Source organism: Blennius ocellaris, assembly GCF_963422515.1.
Source record: "Blennius ocellaris genome assembly, chromosome: 13".
Classification (NCBI taxonomy): Eukaryota; Metazoa; Chordata; class Actinopteri; order Blenniiformes; family Blenniidae; genus Blennius; species Blennius ocellaris.
In genome coordinates, this window is record NC_137662.1 from 26,172,890 (window position 1) to 26,191,945 (window position 19,056).

Genomic DNA, 19,056 nt, shown 5'->3' on the forward strand with positions numbered 1-19,056 from the left:
GGTTTGGTGAAGATGAAGGAGGGTTTGGTGAAGATGAAGGAGGGTTTGGTGAAGATGAAGGAGGGTTTGGTGAAGATGAAGGAGGGCTTGGTGAAGATGAAGGAGGACTTGGTGAAGATGAAGGAGGACTTGGTGAAGATGAAGAAGGGTTTGGTGAAGATGAAGGAGGGTTTGGTGAAGATGAAGAAGGGTTTGGTGAAGATGAAGAAGGGTTTGGTGAAGATGAAGGAGGACTTGGTGAAGATGAAGGAAGGTTTGGTGAAGATGAAGGAGGGTTTGGTGAAGATGAAGGAGGACTTGGTGAAGATGAAGGAGGGTTTGGTGAAGATGAAGGAGGGTTTGGTGAAGATGAAGGAGGACTTGGTGAAGATGAAGGAGGACTTGGTGAAGATGAAGGAGGACTTGGTGAAGATGAAGAAGGGTTTGGTGAAGATGAAGGAGGGTTTGGTGAAGATGAAGAAGGGTTTGGTGAAGATGAAGGAGGACTTGGTGAAGATGAAGGAAGGTTTGGTGAAGATGAAGGAGGGTTTGGTGAAGATGAAGGAGGGTTTGGTGAAGATGAAGGAGGACTTGGTGAAGATGAAGGAGGACTTGGTGAAGATGAAGGAGGACTTGGTGAAGATGAAGGAGGACTTGGTGAAGATGAAGGAGGGTTTGGTGAAGATGAAGGAGGACTTGGTGAAGATGAAGGAGGGCTTGGTGGAGATGAAGGAGGACTTGGTGAAGATGAAGGAGGGTTTGGTGAAGATCAAGGAGGGCTTGGTGAAGATGAAGGAGGACTCGGTGAAGATGAAGGAGGACTTGGTGACATCTGTCTCCTGAACATCTGTCTCCTGAACACCTGTCTGCTGAACATCTGTATGCTGAACATCTGTCCCCTGATGTGGGTTAGGAGGTGGGTAGGTTAATGGATGTAAACCTTTTGCTCTTGAAGTAACAGAAACAAAAAAAACAGCAAATGTTTTTTTTCTTTGTCTTTCCTGAGAAACCAAACAAACTGTCGTCTCAGTTACTGTTAATCTTAAAAAAAAAAAAAAAAAAAAGAGTCTGAAATCCAGTCCTGTAATTTTTAATGATTTGTTTTAATGAAAAAAAGACATTGTTCACTAAAATATAAAAAATGTAAATTTATGGGAAACGTTTGTAATATTTCTGGGTGGAAAAAAAATCATAATTTTAGAGAAAACTTGGAAACTTGAAAAAAGAAATAAAAAAGCAACATAAATACACAATGAATGAATCAGAACAGGTACGACCCTGAATAATACAAAATCCCCCAAAATTATCAAATTAAAAGTAAAAAGGATTATATATTTAAAAACAAATGAAAAAAAAAACTTACTGGTCATTATTTACGCTTCATTTCATGTAAGTGGCTCGTCTTGTCCTGCTACGCCATCTGGTGGTGGAGGACTGCAACGACACCTGGAACAAACCCTGGATTCACGCTTCTGAAGGTTAAAATCACTGAAATATGATTTAAAGGTTAAAGAGGTCTTCCTCCATGTTGGATAAATCATCCATCAGGTACATTTGTTGGAATTCTGACACATTTCAAAGGAGGGATATATGGGGGGGGGGGGGGGGGCAGCTCTACTTTTTTATTTTTGTTTTTAGCAAAACCATTCCAGTTCAACTTATATATGTTACTTGTTTCGATAAAACCAGTTATTACAGAACATACAAAGCAAATGTCATATAGAATTTTGTATTTATTTTTGGGTCAGTTTTACACTTTCGAACAGTTTCTTTTCTTAATTAAATTGTGAGGATTCACACTCGTCCAGCACCGGATCCTCTCGGACACTCCTGCAGGCCATCAGCTAATTGATTGCTCTGCAGTGAGGAGGTCCGGTGCTGGAGGATTGTCTGTCGTCTGTCCTCCCCGGGGTGTGTAGTGTCCTCCCCGGGGTGTGTAGTGTCCTCGGGGTGTGTAGTGTCCTCCTCGGGGATTGTCTGTCCTCCCCGGGGTGTGTAGTGTCCTCCTCGGGGTGTGTAGTGTCCTCCCCGGGGTGTGTAGTGTCCTCCTCGGGGATTGTCTGTCCTCCCCGGGGTGTGTAGTGTCCTCCTCGGGGTGTGTAGTGTCCTCCCCAGGGTGTGTCTGTCCTCCCCGGGGTGTGTAGTGTCCTCCTCGGGGTGTGTAGTGTCCTCCCCGGGGTGTGTAGTGTCCTCGGGGTGTGTAGTGTCCTCCCCGGGGTGTGTAGTGTCCTCCTCGGGGTGTGTAGTGTCCTCGGGGTGTGTAGTGTCCTCCCCGGGGTGTGTGTGTCCTCCCCGGGGTGTGTAGTGTCCTCCCCGGGGTGTGTAGTGTCCTCCTCGGGGTGTGTAGTGTCCTCCCCGGGGTGTGTAGTGTCCTCCTCGGGGTGTGTAGTGTCCTCCCCGGGGTGTGTAGTGTCCTCCCCAGGGTGTGTAGTGTCCTCGGGGTGTGTAGTGTCCTCCCCGGGGTGTGTGTCCCTTGTATGTGTCTCCTGTCTGCACAGCGCTCCTGGATGCGGTCCTGGTCTCCCCGGTCCTGGTTCACAATAAAAACTCTGACACTTGCACCTGTTCTGCCTCCTGGTCTGCTTTTGGGTTCCAGACGCTCCAGAACCGGTTCTGCCGTGACATGAATATTCAAATTCAATTCAGAAAAGTAAAAGTATTGACGTATTGTGTTGAAATTCCACAGTTGTGGGAAGGAATGAGGTGTTTTGATTGACGTTCTTCTGCCACGAAGATCCACTGACCAGGAAGAAATCTACAAAACCATCAAACAGAAGAGGAAATGAAATGGAAGGAAACTATTGGCTGTTTGCTTTGTTTTTGAAATCAAAGTTGTAAATCTTGTAAAAACTGTACTGCGTGTAAAAGTAATGGAGGACCTCAGTGCCTCGGTGCGTAAGGCTTCTGGTGCGTAAGGCTTCTGGTGCGTAAAGCTTCTGGTGCGTAAGGCTTCTGGTGCGTATGGCTTCTGGTGCGTAAGGCTTCTGGTGCGTATGGCTTCTGGTGCGTAAGGCTTCTGGTGCGTAAGGCTTCTGGTGCGTATGGCTTCTGGTGCATAAGGCTTCTGGTGCGTAAGGCTTCTGGTGCGTATGGCTTCTGGTGCGTAAGGCTTCTGGTGCGTAAGGCTTCTGGTGCGTAAAGCTTCTGGTGCGTAAGGCTTCTGGTGCGTATGGCTTCTGGTGCGTAAGGCTTCTGGTGCGTATGGCTTCTGGTGCGTAAGGCTTCTGGTGCGTATGGCTTCTGGTGCGTAAGGCTTCTGGTGCGTAAGGCTTCTGGTGCGTAAGGCTTCTGGTGCGTAAGGCTTCTGGTGCGTAAAGCTTCTGGTGCGTAAGGCTTCTGGTGCGTAAGGCTTCTGGTGCGTATGGCTTCTGGTGCGTAAGGCTTCTGGTGCGTATGGCTTCTGGTGCGTAAGGCTTCTGGTGCGTATGGCTTCTGGTGCGTAAGGCTTCTGGTGCGTAAGGCTTCTGGTGCGTAAGGCTTCTGGTGCGTAAGGCTTCTGGTGCGTAAAGCTTCTGGTGCGTAAGGCTTCTGGTGCGTAAGGCTTCTGGTGCGTAAAGCTTCTGGTGCGTAAGGCTTCTGGTGCGTAAGGCTTCTGGTGCGTAAGGCTTCTGGTGCGTAAGGCTTCTGGTGCGTAAGGCTTCTGGTGCGTAAGGCTTCTGGTGCGTAAGGCTTCTGGTGCGTAAAGCTTCTGGTGCGTAAGGCTTCTGGTGCGTAAAGCCTCTGGCTCCGCCCGCCGCGCCGCCTTGCTTCGGTGTTTAAGCTCCTGTAAAGCCCTTGAGTCCTGCAGTGCTGCAGAGATGAGCTCCGCTCCGTCCTACACCACCTCCTCCTCCTCCTCCTCCTCCTCCTCCTCCTACCGGAAGATCTTCGGAGATTCTCCCCGGATCCCCGTGTCCTCGTCCCGGATGAGCAGCCCGTCCCTCCGGGGCGTCCCGGGGCTCCGCTCCACGGCGGCGGCGGCCCGCAGCAGCGCCTCGCTCAGACGGACCGGGCGCTCCACCTCCTCCTTCGCCTCCTTCACCCCCCTCCCAGGATCCCTGGACCTGACCCAGGTCTCCCTGGTCAACAACCAGCTGAAGGTCGTCAGGACCAACGAGAAGGAGCAGCTGCAGGTGAAGCATGACGCAACGTCTCGGGATTGGTCCTGTCACACTCGTCTGGATTATTATTGTTACAGTCTGGATTATCATTGTTACAGTCTGGATTATTATTGTTACAGTCGTCTGGATAATTATTGTTACAGTCTGGATTATTATTGTTACAGTCTGGATTATCATTGTTACAGTCTGGATTATTATTGTTACAGTCTGGATTATCATTGTTACAGTCCGGATTATTATTGTTACAGTCTGGATAATTATTGTTACAGTCTGGATTATTATTGTTTCAGTCTGGATTATTATTGTTCCAGTCGTCTGGATTATTATTGTTTCAGTCTGGATTATTATTGTTCCAGTCGTCTGGATTATTATTGTTACAGTCTGGATTATCATTGTTACAGTCTGGATTATTATTGTTACAGTCGTCTGGATTATTATTGTTACAGTCTGGATTATCATTGTTACAGTCTGGATTATTATTGTTACAGTCGTCTGGATTATTATTGTTACAGTCTGGATTACTATTGTTACAGTCTGGATTATTATTGTTTCAGTCTGGATTATTATTGTTACAGTCTGGATTATTATTGTTACAGTCGTCTGGATTATTATTGTTACAGTCTGGATTATTATTGTTACAGTCTGGATTACTATTGTTACAGTCTGGATTATTATTGTTTCAGTCTGGATTATTATTGTTACAGTCTGGATTATTATTGTTACAGTCTGGATAATTATTGTTTCAGTCTGGATTATTATTGTTTCAGTCTGGATTATTATTGTTACAGTCTGGATTATTATTGTTTCAGTCTGGATTATTATTGTTACAGTCGTCTGGATAATTATTGTTACAGTCTGGATAATTATTGGTTCAGTCTGGATTATTATTGTTTCAGTCTGGATTATTATTGTTAAAGTCTGGATTATTATTGTTCCAGTCTGGATTATTTTTGTTCCAGTCGTCTGGATTATTATTGTTACAGTCTGGATTATTATTGTTTCAGTCTGGATTATTATTGTTACAGTCTGGATAATTATTGATTCAGTCTGGATTATTATTGTTTCAGTCTGGATTACTATTGTTACAGTCTGGATTATTATTGTTTCAGTCTGGATTATTATTGTTACAGTCTGGATTATTATTGTTACAGTCGTCTGGATTATTATTGTTTCAGTCTGGATTATTATTGTTACAGTCTGGATAATTATTGATTCAGTCTGGATTATTATTGTTTCAGTCTGGATTATTATTGTTCCAGTCTGGGTTATTTTTGTTCCAGTCGTGTGGATTATTATTGTTCCAGTCGTCTGGATTATTATTGTTCCAGTCTGGATTATTATTGTTACAGTCGTCTGGATTATTATTGTTACAGTCTGGATTATTATTGTTTCAGTCTGGATTATTATTGTTCCAGTCGTCTGGATTATTATTGTTAAAGTCTGGATTATTATTGTTCCAGTCGTCTGGATAATTATTGTTCCAGTCTGGATTATTATTGTTCCAGTCTGGATTATTATTGTTACAGTCTGGATAATTATTGATTCAGTCTGGATTATTATTGTTTCAGTCTGGATTATTATTGTTGAAGTCTGGATTATTATTGTTCCAGTCGTCTGGATAATTATTGTTAAAGTCTGGATTATTATTGTTCCAGTCTGGATTATTATTGTTACAGTCTGGATTATTATTGTTACAGTCTGGAGAATTATTGATTCAGTCTGGATTATTATTGTTTCAGTCTGGATTATTATTGTTAAAGTCTGGATTATTATTGTTCCAGTCTGGATTATTTTTGTTCCAGTCGTGTGGATTATTATTGTTCCAGTCGTCTGGATTATTATTGTTCCAGTCTGGATTATTATTGTTACAGTCGTCTGGATTATTATTGTTACAGTCTGGATTATTATTGTTTCAGTCTGGATTATTATTGTTACAGTCGTCTGGATTATTATTGTTACAGTCTGGATAATTATTGATTCAGTCTGGATTATTATTGTTTCAGTCTGGATTATTATTGTTGAAGTCTGGATTATTATTGTTTCAGTCTGGATTATTATTGTTGAAGTCTGGATTATTATTGTTCCAGTCGTCTGGATTATTATTGTTCCAGTCTGGATTATTATTGTTCCAGTCGTGTGAAACCTCAAGCCTAAATTCATGTTACTTCAAATGATAAAGACCAAACTTCCTGTGGAACCAGACAAAGCGCTTGTCCCTCTTCCTCCACAACCAAACGTCTGGAGTCTTCGGTGATGACGTCATGATGTCGTCACGTCACCGTGGTGACGAGGATCAATGTTCCTGTACAAACACACATTTAGTTTCACACAGAATGTTTATATTCGTCCAAACACATTTGATTGTGGTTAAAATACGTTGACTGGTTGTCTGACAACCGAACGCTTCTTTTAGCAACAACTTTCTGACAAGACGAATAATGTGATGAGTATCAGGTGATTCAAATGTTTTAACATTAGATAATTCAACTTTTTAGTGTTATGTTATGTTCTTACTAAAACTATCTATAGTATAATAGAACTACTCAGTTTAAAGCTCAATGCAGAACATTTGGACAACGAAAGTACAGTCTAATAAGTATAGAGAATACAGTAACAACATTTTATTAATGTACAGTAACAATATTGTATTATTGTACAGTAACAACATTTTATTAATGTACAGTAACAACACTTTATTAATGTACAGTAACAATATTGTATTATTGTACAGTAACAACATTTTATTAATGTACAGTAACAACATTTTATTAATGTACAGTAACAACATTTTATTAATGTACAGTAACATTTTATTATTGTACAGTAACAATATTGTATTATTGTACAGTAACAACATTTTATTAATGTACAGTAACAACATTTTATTAATGTACAGTAACAACATTTTATTAATGTACAGTAACATTTTATTATTGTACAGTAACAATATTGTATTATTGTACAGTAACAATATTGTATTATTGTATAGTAACAATATTGTATTATTGTACAGTAACAATATTGTATTATTGTACAGTAACAATATTGTATTAATGTACAGTAACAATATTGTATTAATGTATAGTAACAATATTGTATTAATGTATAGTAACAATATTGTATTATTGTACAGTAACAATATTGTATTATTGTACAGTAACAATATTGTATTAATGTACAGTAACAATATTGTATTAATGTATAGTAACAATATTGTATTAATGTACAGCAACAATATTGTATTAATGTATAGTAACAATATTGTATTAATGTACAGTAACTTCGGACTTCCTAAAGCTAAAGAAAATCAATGTTCAGCTTTTTATCACACAGAATAAAGACTTTTAACAACTATTTTATCTTAAGACCTGCTCTTGAGCGGGGTGGTAAGGTAAGGTAAGGCAGTATGGTACGGTTAGGTGGGACAGTAAGGTAAGGTGGTAAGGCAAGGTGGTACGATAAGGCAAAGCACACCCAGATGAATTGTGTTGCGCGGCCCCACTCCAGAGAGTATGGTCCGATGTATGGCAGGTCGGTAAGGACCCGTGTTGAACCGGTTGTGGCTCTGCAGGGTCTGAACGACCGCTTCGCCATGTTCATCGATAAAGTGCGGCACCTGGAGCAGCAGAACAAGGCGCTGGAGGCGGAGCTTGGCGGTCTGAGGCAGCGGCACAGCGAGCCGTCCCGCGTGGCGAGTCTGTACCAGCAGGAGATGAGGGACCTGCGCTCACAGCTGGAGGACCTGGTCCAGGACAAGAACCGCGTCCTCATTGACAGGAACAACATGGAGGACGAGCTGGAGGTAAGGCCAGCTGGAGGTAAGGCCAGCAGGAGGTAAGGCCAGCAGGAAGGACCGGCAACCTTCAAGGTTGATGATTGTCGTTTGTCATTGCAGAAGCTCAGTGTGAAGTACGAGGAGGAGGTGAGGCTGCGCGAGGAGGCCGAGCAGAACCTCCGCTCCTTCAGGAAGGACGTGGACGACGCCACGGCCGTCCGCCTGGACCTGGAGCGCCGGGTGGAGTCCCTGCTGGACGAGATCTCCTTCCTCAAGAAGGTGCACGAGGAGGAAGTCCGGGAGATGAGCAGCCTGATGGAGGTGCAGCAGGCCTCGGTGGAGCTGGAGCTCGCCAAGCCCGACCTGACCTCCGCCCTCAAGGAGATCCGCAACCAGTACGAGTCCATCGCCTCCCAGAACCTGCAGTCGGCCGAGGACTGGTACAAGGCCCGCTTCGCCAGCCTGACGGAGCAGGCCAGCCGCAGCGGCGAGGCGGTGAGGGCCAGCAGGGAGGAGATGGGCGAGTTCAGGAGGCAGCTGCAGTCCAAGACCATCGAGATCGAGACCCTGAGGGGCGCCAACGAGTCTCTGGAGCGCCAGATCACCGAGATGGAGGACACACACAACTCTGAGGTCACAGCCATGCAGGCAAGTCAGCGTAGATCCTAGGAGCCTGTAGTCCGACTTCAAGCTCCCCACTTTTCACCAGAAGTGTTGATTCAGTAAGAACCGACGTCATGGTCTCCTGGAACCCTGACGTGAGTCCTGAAGTTCAACACAAGCAGTTTCCTTGTCCTTGCCCTGGTGTGGTCTCAGGGTAGGGCTCAACCATTATTTTAGAGCCATTATTTAAAGGAACAGTGGAATGTTCTAACGGACGTTGCCTCGGCTCCGTCAGTCGACATTCTTTGGTGAACTAACTTCCGCGGAGTGAATCATGATGCTAAGCTAGCAAAGGTCAGTCTCATAATGTGTTTCACTGGGAAACGACCACAGCGCGATTGAGCTAACGCTAATCATGAGCTGGCAAACGTAACGTTGAACAGATAGTCTCATGTTACTACGATCTGCTAGCTAGCGTAGCGAGCAGTGCTACACTTTGGTGGGGCTAGTGGCTAGATAAGTGAAATGAAACGTGGTCACTTTCTGCCTGATGCAACCAATTATTATATATATATTATTTACCTCCCTTGTCACACGTTCCACTAGCTTGAGATGCTATACGCTCAGAAAGCTCAGAACTCCTGCAAACATGTAGTTTCTGAAAGTGAGTTTAAAATCATGACTCGTGCTTGAAAACTCCTGCGTAACGTGAACTAGTTCCCCTCTGCGGTCGCGTCAATCGCCCTTGTTAGCATCAGTGTCTTCATGAGCAAGCCCCAGAGAGGGTTGATGGTTCCCCGCCCACCAGTGATGCTGTAACAAACTCAACTGGGTTTGCCACAGGACACGATCGGCCACCTGGACGCGGAGCTGAGGAACCTGAAGACGGAGATGGCCCAGCACCTGAGAGAGTACCAGGACCTGCTCAACGTCAAGATGGCCCTGGACATCGAGATCGCTGCGTACAGGTGCAGGCCGAGTACCCACAAGTACTGGGAACTTTACAAGGACGGCATCTATGAACAATGACATTTGAAATGTACTTGATTGGCAGTTGTGGATCAAAGTGAATATTTAAGGTGGACAGTTTTGAACTGAAGACGTGTCAAACTGCAATAAGTAAGGATGTTGAACGTCCAGGAGGCAGTGAACATCTGGATGTTTCGTTGTAGAACTCAGTTGGTAGATGATGGTTCCTCTCCCGTGTTTCACAGCGTCAGACACTGAATGTAGGGCTGTCTTGTTCTACCCTGGAAGCAGAGAGGAACATCCTGTATCTTGTGTCTTGTCATGTCTTGACTTGCATGTTTCCTTGGACCTGTAAGGAAACTGCTGGAAGGCGAGGAGACACACTTCAACTCCGGGATGTCGTTTGGCGCCGCCAGTTACAGCTACCAGCCTCGAGCGCCGGCCGGCTCGTCCAGGACCGGCCCCAGGGACAAGGACGGAGCCCGGAAGGAAAGCTTGAAGGAGGTGGGCGAGGACCAGGACGAGGCCGACATCAACTCCAACTGAAGACGGACAGGAAGTGTCCCGCTCGTCTTCCTGTCCAGTGTAACTCAGGCCCCGTGTACATAACCACGCTGTAGCTTCCTTCTTCTGCACATGCTCAGTCCAGACAAGAAGAAGAATGTCTCTAATGTGTCTCCAGAGACTGACGAGGGTTAGGGACCATGGTCCTGGTCCTGGTCCTGGTCCTGATCCTGGTCCTGGTCCTGATCCTGGACCTGGTCCTGATCCTGATCCTGGTCCTGATCCTGGTCCTGGACCTGGTCCTGGTCCTGATCCTGGTCCTGGTCCTGATCCTGATCCTGATCCTGGTCCTGGTCCTGATCCTGATCCTGGACCTGGTCCTGATCCTGGACCTGGTCCTGATCCTGATCCTGGTCCTGGTCCTGATCCTGGTCCTGGTCCTGATCCTGATCCTGGACCTGGTCCTGGACCTGGTCCTGATCCTGGTCCTGGACCTGGTCCTGATCCTGATCCTGGTCCTGATCCTGATCCTGATCCTGGTCCTGATCCTGATCCTGGACCTGGTCCTGATCCTGGACCTGGTCCTGATCCTGGTCCTGGTCCTGGTCCTGATCCTGGTCCTGGTCCTGGACCTGGTCCTGGTCCTGGACCTGGTAGTTCTATACCACAATAACAATCCAACGTGGTCGTCTGTCCACTGGAGTGTCCCTGTCCTCCCAGTGTTAAAGGAATCCTATTATTCAGCTTTTCTCCTCCTCCTCCTCCATCTTCACCTCCTCCTCCTCCTCCTCCATCTTCACCTCCTCCTCCTCCTCCTCCATCATCTTCACCTCCTCCTCCTCCTCCTCCTCCATCTTCACCTCCTCCTCCTCCTCCTCCTCCATCATCTTCACCTCCTCCTCCTCCTCCGCCATCTTCACCTCCTCCTCCATCTTCACCTCCTCCTCCTCCTCCTCCTCCATCATCTTCACCTCCTCCTCCTCCTCCGCCATCTTCACCTCCTCCTCCATCATCTTCACCTCCTCCTCCTCCTCCTCCTCCATCATCTTCACCTCCTCCTCCTCCTCCGCCATCTTCACCTCCTCCTCCATCTTCACCTCCTCCTCCTCCTCCTCCATCTTCACCTCCTCCTCCTCCATCTTCACCTCCTCCTCCTCCTCCATCTTCACCTCCTCCTCCTCCTGGTCTGGTCGGTCCAGAAACCTTGTATTCAGACTTGATTCTCCTCCATTAGAACATTGATCCTAGGAGCTGCATCCACAATCTGCTGTGTCTGTGTGAGCTGGACTGGCTCCGCCCACACACACGCCCATCTATGGGAAGAGGAGGAAGCACTTCCTCTCGTGGTGCCATGTGCCAGAGCAGAGCTGCCTGATTGTGGGAGGAGTCAAAGGGGGAGGAGCCTACCTTGATTGTGATTGGCTGAACCTCCGATGACACTATAGAGGGTTTGATTTCTGATTGGCTGCTTGGACCAACACACTTTTTGAGAGAGAGAGAGAGAGAGAGAGGAGAGAGAGAGAGAGAGAGAGAGAGAGAGAGAGGAGAGAGAGAGAGAGAGAGAGAGAGGAGAGAGAGAGAGAGAGAGAGAGAGAGAGAGAGAGAGAGAGAGAGAGAGAGAGAGAGAGAGAGAGAGAGAGAGAGAGAGAGAGAGAGAGAGAGAGAGAGAGAGAGAGAGAGAGAGAGAGAGACGGTCAGTCCTGCTGGAGAACCTTTAGAGAGGGTTTTATGTAATATAACCCCTTTAATGTTTCATTTGTATTGTTTGCACTTGGTTGTTGTTGTTTGTAATGAAAACCACACAACAGCCCCCACTGGTGGCCCAACATTAAAACTACCTGGTTTCCATGTAATCGGACATCCATTCAAAATGTTGCTGCTTGAAGGTGAAACTTTCCTGAAACAAAAATACAAAAACAAAGTTTCCATGGAAGCTTCGTTGTGTAAACGGGGCCTAAACGTAGCCGTGTTGTTGTGTTGTTGTTTCTGTGTAGCGCCATAGTCGCTGCTGTGTTGGTCATTTGATCTCCATTGTAAAATGGTTTTCAGTCTCTTGTTCCACCACCAGGGCCTGTTAGACATTACATGAATGGATGAAGTCGTATTTTAATGATATTTCTGAGTGGTTATGGGATCTTCAACCATTGAGGAGCCTGTTGGACACGATAATGAGCTTTATTAGAGAACATGTAGGTGGACAAGTAGCTCGTTATCCAAAGCACTGGGTGTGAAGTCAGTGTGCTGGTAAACAGGTAAACAACTACAAACGTTAACCAGCTTGGAAAGTGAAGGTTTGACTGTCGAGGTCAACCAATCAACTAACTGCGGTTTGAAAGTGCATCAAATAAAATGTGAGCTAACAAACGTGTTCTGTCTTATTCACACACTGGAGGACGTTTTCTTTCTTCTCATTTATGTTTTGTGGTTGTGCTCAGAACTTTGATATTATTCTTAAACTTCATCTTCAAACTCTCCGACTTCAGACGACCGAGGCTCATTGACTCGCTGGTTTGTTCCTGGACGACTCGCCTTCACTAGAACTGAGGCCTGAAAACTCAATCTAAAGGTCATTCCTCAATATTTCATGTTGCTGGAGCGTGACCTGATTCCACATGGACAAGTCTTTATGGAACATAAAGAGAAGTCAGACCTTTAGGAGGAAAACAAAGAGAAGTCAGATCTTCTTTAGGAGGAAAACAAAGAGAAGTCAGACCTTCTTTCAGAGGAAAACAAAGAGAAGTCAGATCTTCTTTAGGAGGAAAACAAAGAGAAGTCAGATCTTCTTTAGGAGGAAAACAAAGAGAAGTCAGACCTTCTTTAGGAGGAAAACAAAGAGAAGTCAGACCTTCTTTAGGAGGAAAACAAAGAGAAGTCAGATCTTCTTTAGGAGGAAAACAAAGAGAAGTCAGACCTTTAGGAGGAAAACAAAGAGAAGTCAGACCTTCTTTCAGAGGAAAACAAAGAGAAGTCAGATCTTCTTTAGGAGGAAAACAAAGAGAAGTCAGACCTTCTTTCAGAGGAAAACAAAGAGAAGTCAGATCTTCTTTAGGAGGAAAACAAAGAGAAGTCAGATCTTCTTTAGGAGGAAAACAAAGAGAAGTCAGATCTTCTTTAGGAGGAAAACAAAGAGAAGTCAGACCTTCTTTCAGAGGAAAACAAAGAGAAGTCAGACCTTCTTTCAGAGGAAAACAAAGAGAAGTCAGATCTTCTTTAGGAGGAAAACAAAGAGAAGTCAGATCTTCTTTAGGAGGAAAACAAAGAGAAGTCAGACCTTCTTTAGGAGGAAAACAAAGAGAAGTCAGACCTTCTTTAGGAGGAAAACAAAGAGAAGTCAGATCTTCTTTAGGAGGAAAACAAAGAGAAGTCAGACCTTTAGGAGGAAAACAAAGAGAAGTCAGACCTTCTTTCAGAGGAAAACAAAGAGAAGTCAGATCTTCTTTAGGAGGAAAACAAAGAGAAGTCAGATCTTCTTTAGGAGGAAACAAAGAGAAGTCAGATCTTCTTTAGGAGGAAAACAAAGAGAAGTCAGATCTTCTTTAGGAGGAAAACAAAGAGAAGTCAGACCTTCTTTAGGAGGAAAACAAAGAGAAGTCAGACCTTCTTTAGGAGGAAAACAAAGAGAAGTCAGATCTTCTTTAGGAGGAAAACAAAGAGAAGTCAGACCTTCTTTTGACAAAGCAAGTATAAAGTTTATTTGTAATCATTCTACAAAAGACCATTTTAATTCACAGTTCAGGAAGGTGAGCAGCTCTTAAATTAATGTGAAACAAAGACAGACTTTTGCTCTTCCTTTGTTTTCAGCCCTTTTAAACGTCACATGAAGAAGAACAATACAGGAAATCGATGCAGTTTCAGAGACGGTTTGTCTCGTTGGTCTGAGCTTCACGGACCTGAGGTCACCTGACGTCAGCGGTAGTCACCCGAGGTCACCCAAGGTCATCTGAGGTCATCTGAAGTCACCTGACGTCAGCGGTGATCACCCGAGGTCACCCAAGGTCATCTGAGGTCATCTGTGGTCATCTGAGGTCACCTGAGGTCACCTGACGTCAGCGGTGATCACCCGAGGTCACCCAAGGTCATCTGAGGTCATCTGTGGTCATCTGAGGTCACCCGAGGTCACCCAAGGTCATCTGAGGTCACCCAAGGTCATCTGAGGTCACCGGTGGTCACCCGTGGTCATCTGAGGTCAGCGGCGCTCTGTAAACAGGGAATAAAGGAACCGTGGCGTTCAGGCCAGGGAGGGCAGGACCAGGCCGAAGTGCAGCACCAGCAGGCCCGTCTTAAAAACCACAGAAGAAGAAGAAGAAGAAGAAATGACCGGACTATGATGAATAAAGGTTTTATGATCAGTGTATATTTATCAGACTTTTCCTTCCCAGTATCTTTTCCTCAGCTTTAAAATGAGGTCGGACTTGTGTTGCGACGTGGGGCTAATGTGGCTAATGTGGCTAAAGGGGCTAATGTGGCTATTGTGGCTAATGTGGCTAATGTGGCTAAAGGGGGCTAATGTGGCTAAAGGGGCTAAAGGGGCTAATGGGGCTAATGTGGCTAAAGGGGCTAAAGGGGCTAATGTGGCTAAAGGGGCTAATGTGGCTAAAGGGGCTAAAGGGGCTAATGTGGCTAATGTGACTAAAGGGGCTAATGTTTATGTGGCTTTCCTAGCAGGTCTAGCACAAAGCGCCCCCTGCTGGTCAGAGGACAACACATGAACTGGTTCTATGCTGCCTGCAGCTTTAACTCAAATGTTCCAGTTGAGGTTTGGTCATTTCGGTTCTTTACGTTGGCGTCGCAACCCAACGTTCTAAGACTGTCTCTTTAAGGTTCAGGGCGACCGTGGCTCAGGTGGTAGAGTGGTCGTCTTTCGGAGTGAGAGGTCGGAGGTTCGATCCCAGTCTACACTGGTCTATGTGTCGAAGTGTCCATGGGCAAGACACTGAACCCTAAATTGCTCCCAGTGGTGGACTAGCGCCTTGCATGGCAGCTCTGTCCCATTGGTGTGTGAATGTGAGCGTGAATGGTGTGAAATGACTGATATGTGAAGCGCTTTGGGACTGCCTCAGTGTGGTTAGAAGGCGCTAGATAAATCTAGACCATTTACCATTTACCATTTACCTGCAGTGCTCCTTCCCCCGCTGAGCTCTGGATGTCTCTGAGGGACTGGTAGTGGTCCAGGAGGTGATCGCCACAGACCACGTCCACCTGCACCACATGTGGACCCGTCAGAAGAGTGTGAACCTTCAGCTTCTTGTTGACAATAAACTGATGAAATGCCATTAATCCTACTTCATTCTCCACATGCAACGGTTACGTGTTGCTGCGATACCGTGTCCTGCTCTAAACCTCCATGGGCTGGGGAACCCCGGTCCTCAGGGCCTGCAGGTTTTCAATGTTTCAATGTGGCGCTCTGCAGGAAGCTGGAGAACAAGACACCAACTGCTGGCAGCTGTGTTGATGTGAGCAAACATTGAAAACCTGCAGGGCTGCAGCGAGAGGCCAGGGCTGCAGTGGGAGGCCAGGGCTGCAGCGGGAGGCCAGGGAGGCCAGGGCTGCAGTGGGAGGCCAGGGCTGCAGTGGGAGGCCAGGACTGCAGTGGGAGGCCAGGGCTGCAGCGGGAGGCCAGGGAGGCCAGGGCTGCAGCGGGAGGCCAGGGCTGCAGTGGGAGGCCAGGGCTGCAGTGGGAGGTCAGGGCTGCAGTGGGAGGCCAGGGAGGTCAGGGCTGCAGCGGAGAGGCCAGGGCTGCAGTGGGAGGCCAGGGAGGTCAGGGCTGCAGCGGGAGGCCAGGAGGCCAGGGCTGCAGCAGGAGGCCAGGGAGGCCAGGGCTGCAGCGGGAGGCCAGGGCTGCAGCGGGAGGCCTGGGAGGCAGGGCTGCAGTGGGAGGCCAGGGCTGCAGTGGGAGGCCAGGGAGGCCAGGGCTGCAGCGGGAGGCCAGGGCTGCAGTGGGAGGCCAGGGAGGCCAGGGCTGCAGTGGGAGGCCAGGGAGGTCAGGGCTGCAGCGGGAGGCCAGGGCTGCAGCGGGAGGCCTGGGAGGCCAGGGCTGCAGTGGGAGGCCAGGGCTGCAGTGGGAGGCCAGGGAGGCCAGGGCTGCAGTGGGAGGTCAGGGCTGCAGTGGGAGGCCAGGGAGGTCAGGGCTGCAGCGGGAGGTCAGGGAGGCCAGGGCTGCAGTGGGAGGTCAGGGAGGCCAGGGCTGCAGTGGGAGGCCAGGGAGGCCAGGGCTGCAGTGGGAGGCCAGGGAGGCCAGGGCTGCAGTGGGAGGCCAGGGAGGCCAGGGCTGCAGCGGGAGGCCAGGGCTGCAGCGGGAGGCCAGGGCTGCAGCAGGAGGCGCTAATCCTCCTCCATGTGTTCCTAAAGAGGAAACAGCCCCGCTCCACACTGAGGCCTCAGTCCTTCCTCTGATCACCTTAATGTGATTAGTCAGCTTAGGCTGATCTGAGGTTCTGGAAACGGCGGCAGCACGCTGGGATTTGACCCGTCGACACTGAGCTGCTGCAACCTTCACCTGGTCGCAGCTTCTTCAACTAAAGGAGGACAACTAGAGTCAGACGTGCTGGTTGGAGGACAGTGAGAGAGGAGTGACCAGTGACCAGTGACCAGTGACCAGGACTCCAGCTGGTTACAGCGAGTACCACTGTCCTTGGCCCACTGCAGTACCACTGTCCTTGGCCCACTGCAGTACCACTGTCCTCGGACCACTGCAGTACCACTGTCCTCGGCCCACTGCAGTACCACTGTCCTCGGCCCACTGCTAGTACCACTGTCCTTGGCCCATTGCAGTACCACTGTCCTTGGCCCACTGCAGTACCACTGTCCTCGGACCACTGCAGTACCACTGTCCTCGGACCACTGCAGTACCACTGCAGTACCACTGTCCTCGGACCACTGCAGTACCACTGCAGTACCACTGTCCTGGCCCACTGCAGTACCACTGTCCTCGGACCACTGCAGTACCACTGCAGTACCACTGTCCTCGGCCCACTGCAGTACCACTGTCCTCGGACCACTGCAGTACCACTGCAGTACCACTGTCCTCGGCCCACTGCAGTACCACTGTCCTCGGCCCACTGCAGTACCACTGTCCTCGGCCCCACTGCAGTACCACTGTCCTCGGCCTACTGCAGTACCACTGTCCCTCGGACCACTGCAGTACCACTGTCCTCGGCCCACTGCAGTACCACTGTCCTCGGCCCACTGCAGTACCACTGTCCTTGGCCCCACTGCAGTACCACTGTCCTCGGCCTACTGCAGTACCACTGTCCTCGGACCACTGCAGTACCACTGTCCTCGGCCCACTGCAGTACCACTGTCCTTGGCCCACTGCAGTACCACTGTCCTCGGCCCACTGCAGTACCACTGTCCTCGGCCCACTGCAGTACCACTGTCCTCGGCCCACTGCAGTACCACTGTCCTTGGCCCACTGCAGTACCACTGTCCTCGGACCACTGCAGTACCACTGCAGTACCACTGTCCTCGGCCCACTGCAGAACCACTGCAGTACCACTGTCCTCGGCCAACTGCAGTACTGCAGGACGAGCTGATCAACTTTACTCCTGACGTGTAATAAAAGAATAGCTGACGCAGTTTTCATCATTTCATGTTCAAAAGTATCCATGACTTCCTTCACTGTCCACTAGAGGGAGTGTCACTGGTGGAAAACAAAGATGCTGGCTTTCAAAGGGAAGGTTTGGGGTGTTCACAACATCTGCAAACACAACTTTTAGAAAGCTCCGTCTCCATGGGAACCAGGGCGCCACAGCCACAGGAAACACTCGTTCTTCTGCACATGCTCAGTAGATCACAGCAAGGTTTCCTCCAGTCATACGCTCTTGGGACTTGATGTTTCAGAGGCACCATATCAATGTGTGTTCTCCCTTCTTATAGCAGATCGCTCTTTCATTATATAAACAAACAACTGGCATTTAAAAAAACTCGTGTTGATACTCATTATCAGCAAGTAGCTCAAGGCTAGTACTCGTATTAGTCCTCGTTATTTAATGAAAAGAAAACGACATCAACTACGTACAAGATGGACCAAAAGTTACTGAACTATTGCATAAGACCCTAGTAAAGAATGTGGCAGCCGGGGAGCGGGGGCGGCCGAGGAGCGGGGGGCGGCCGGGGAGCGGGGGGCGGCCGGGGGAGCGGGGAGCGGGGGGGCGGCCGGGGAGCGGGGGCGGCCGAGGAGCGGGGGGCGGCCGGGGAGCGGGGGGCGGCCGGGGAGCGGGGGGCGGCCGAGGAGCGGGGGGCGGCCGAGGAGCGGGGGGCGGCCGGGGAGCGGGGGGCGGCCGGGGAGCGGGGAGCGGGGGGCGGCCGGGGAGCGGGGGGCGGCCGGGGAGCGGGGGGCGGCCGAGGAGCGGGGAGCGGCCGAGGAGCGGGGGGCGGCCGGGGAGCGGGGGGCGGCTGGGGAGCGGGGGGCCGCCGGGGAGCGGGGGGCGGCTGGGGAGCGGCCAGGGAGCAGCCGAGGAGCGGCCGAGGAGCGGCCGAGGAGCAGCCGGTCGCTGCTCCTCTAAGCAGATTAGCAGTAAGCTGCTGGCAGACTCACCTGGCAGCTCGGGCTCAGCTCCATCTTCCTCCTGATGAACAGCTCCACGTGGCGGATGGTGGCCCCCCCCGACACCTGGACGTAGCGCCTCTCCAGCGGCTGAGCAGGAGCAGAAGGTCAGTGGAGGAACGAAGCTACACCTCAGTGACACTGAAGCTCATCTACACAAACACAGGTGTGATCGTCTTCAGGCTTCACCTTGTAGTTGCAGATTCCCTCTTCAGCCCTGCAAACAGCAGAGTTCACACTTTAGTTACTCTGCAGCAGGAGTTGTAGAACAACAGCTCCCCCTGGTGGACATTCTGTGTAACGCTGGACTGATTTCACTCAGAAGAGGCTTCCACTGATTCACAGTGACGGAAACAGAACCGACGACTCCGCTGAGAGTTCCGCTGGTCTCTGAAAGTCAACGGTTTTCACAATTTCGACTCTTTTTAGCGATAAGAAGAAGAAGAAGACCTGGAATAAATCTGACATGTTTAAATAACAATATATGGTCTTTCTGATATCTGCTGACCAGCCACATTATGAAGGAATCAAATAAATCACCTTCAATTCTTCACATCATAACACACAAAATGTTTCCAAGC

The 19,056-nt window shown here is 48.8% G+C and overlaps 2 protein-coding genes across 2 annotated transcripts in view; one reads left to right on the forward strand and one right to left on the reverse strand.

Annotated features, from left to right (window-relative positions):
• Positions 1 to 726: 726 nt before the first annotated feature.
• LOC308138677 (alpha-internexin-like) lies at positions 727 to 9,972 on the forward strand (the record flags this gene model as incomplete). Its single annotated transcript, XM_080507891.1, has 7 exons — positions 727 to 804; positions 2,960 to 3,078; positions 3,680 to 4,091; positions 7,651 to 7,881; positions 7,975 to 8,502; positions 9,301 to 9,425; positions 9,783 to 9,972. The coding sequence occupies 7 exons, from the start codon at positions 727 to 729 to the stop codon at positions 9,970 to 9,972; spliced, it is 1,683 nt and encodes a 560-aa protein (XP_080364017.1).
• Positions 9,973 to 13,707: 3,735 nt separating this feature from the next.
• pcgf6 (polycomb group ring finger 6) overlaps positions 13,708 to 19,056 on the reverse strand; it is an 11,283-nt gene continuing 5,934 nt past the window's right edge. The window contains 4 exon segments of the mRNA XM_080506997.1: positions 13,708 to 14,209; positions 15,043 to 15,129; positions 18,467 to 18,565; positions 18,665 to 18,692. Of these exon segments, the coding sequence (XP_080363123.1) occupies positions 14,159 to 14,209; positions 15,043 to 15,129; positions 18,467 to 18,565; positions 18,665 to 18,692 (265 nt within the window). The 3' untranslated portion in view covers positions 13,708 to 14,158.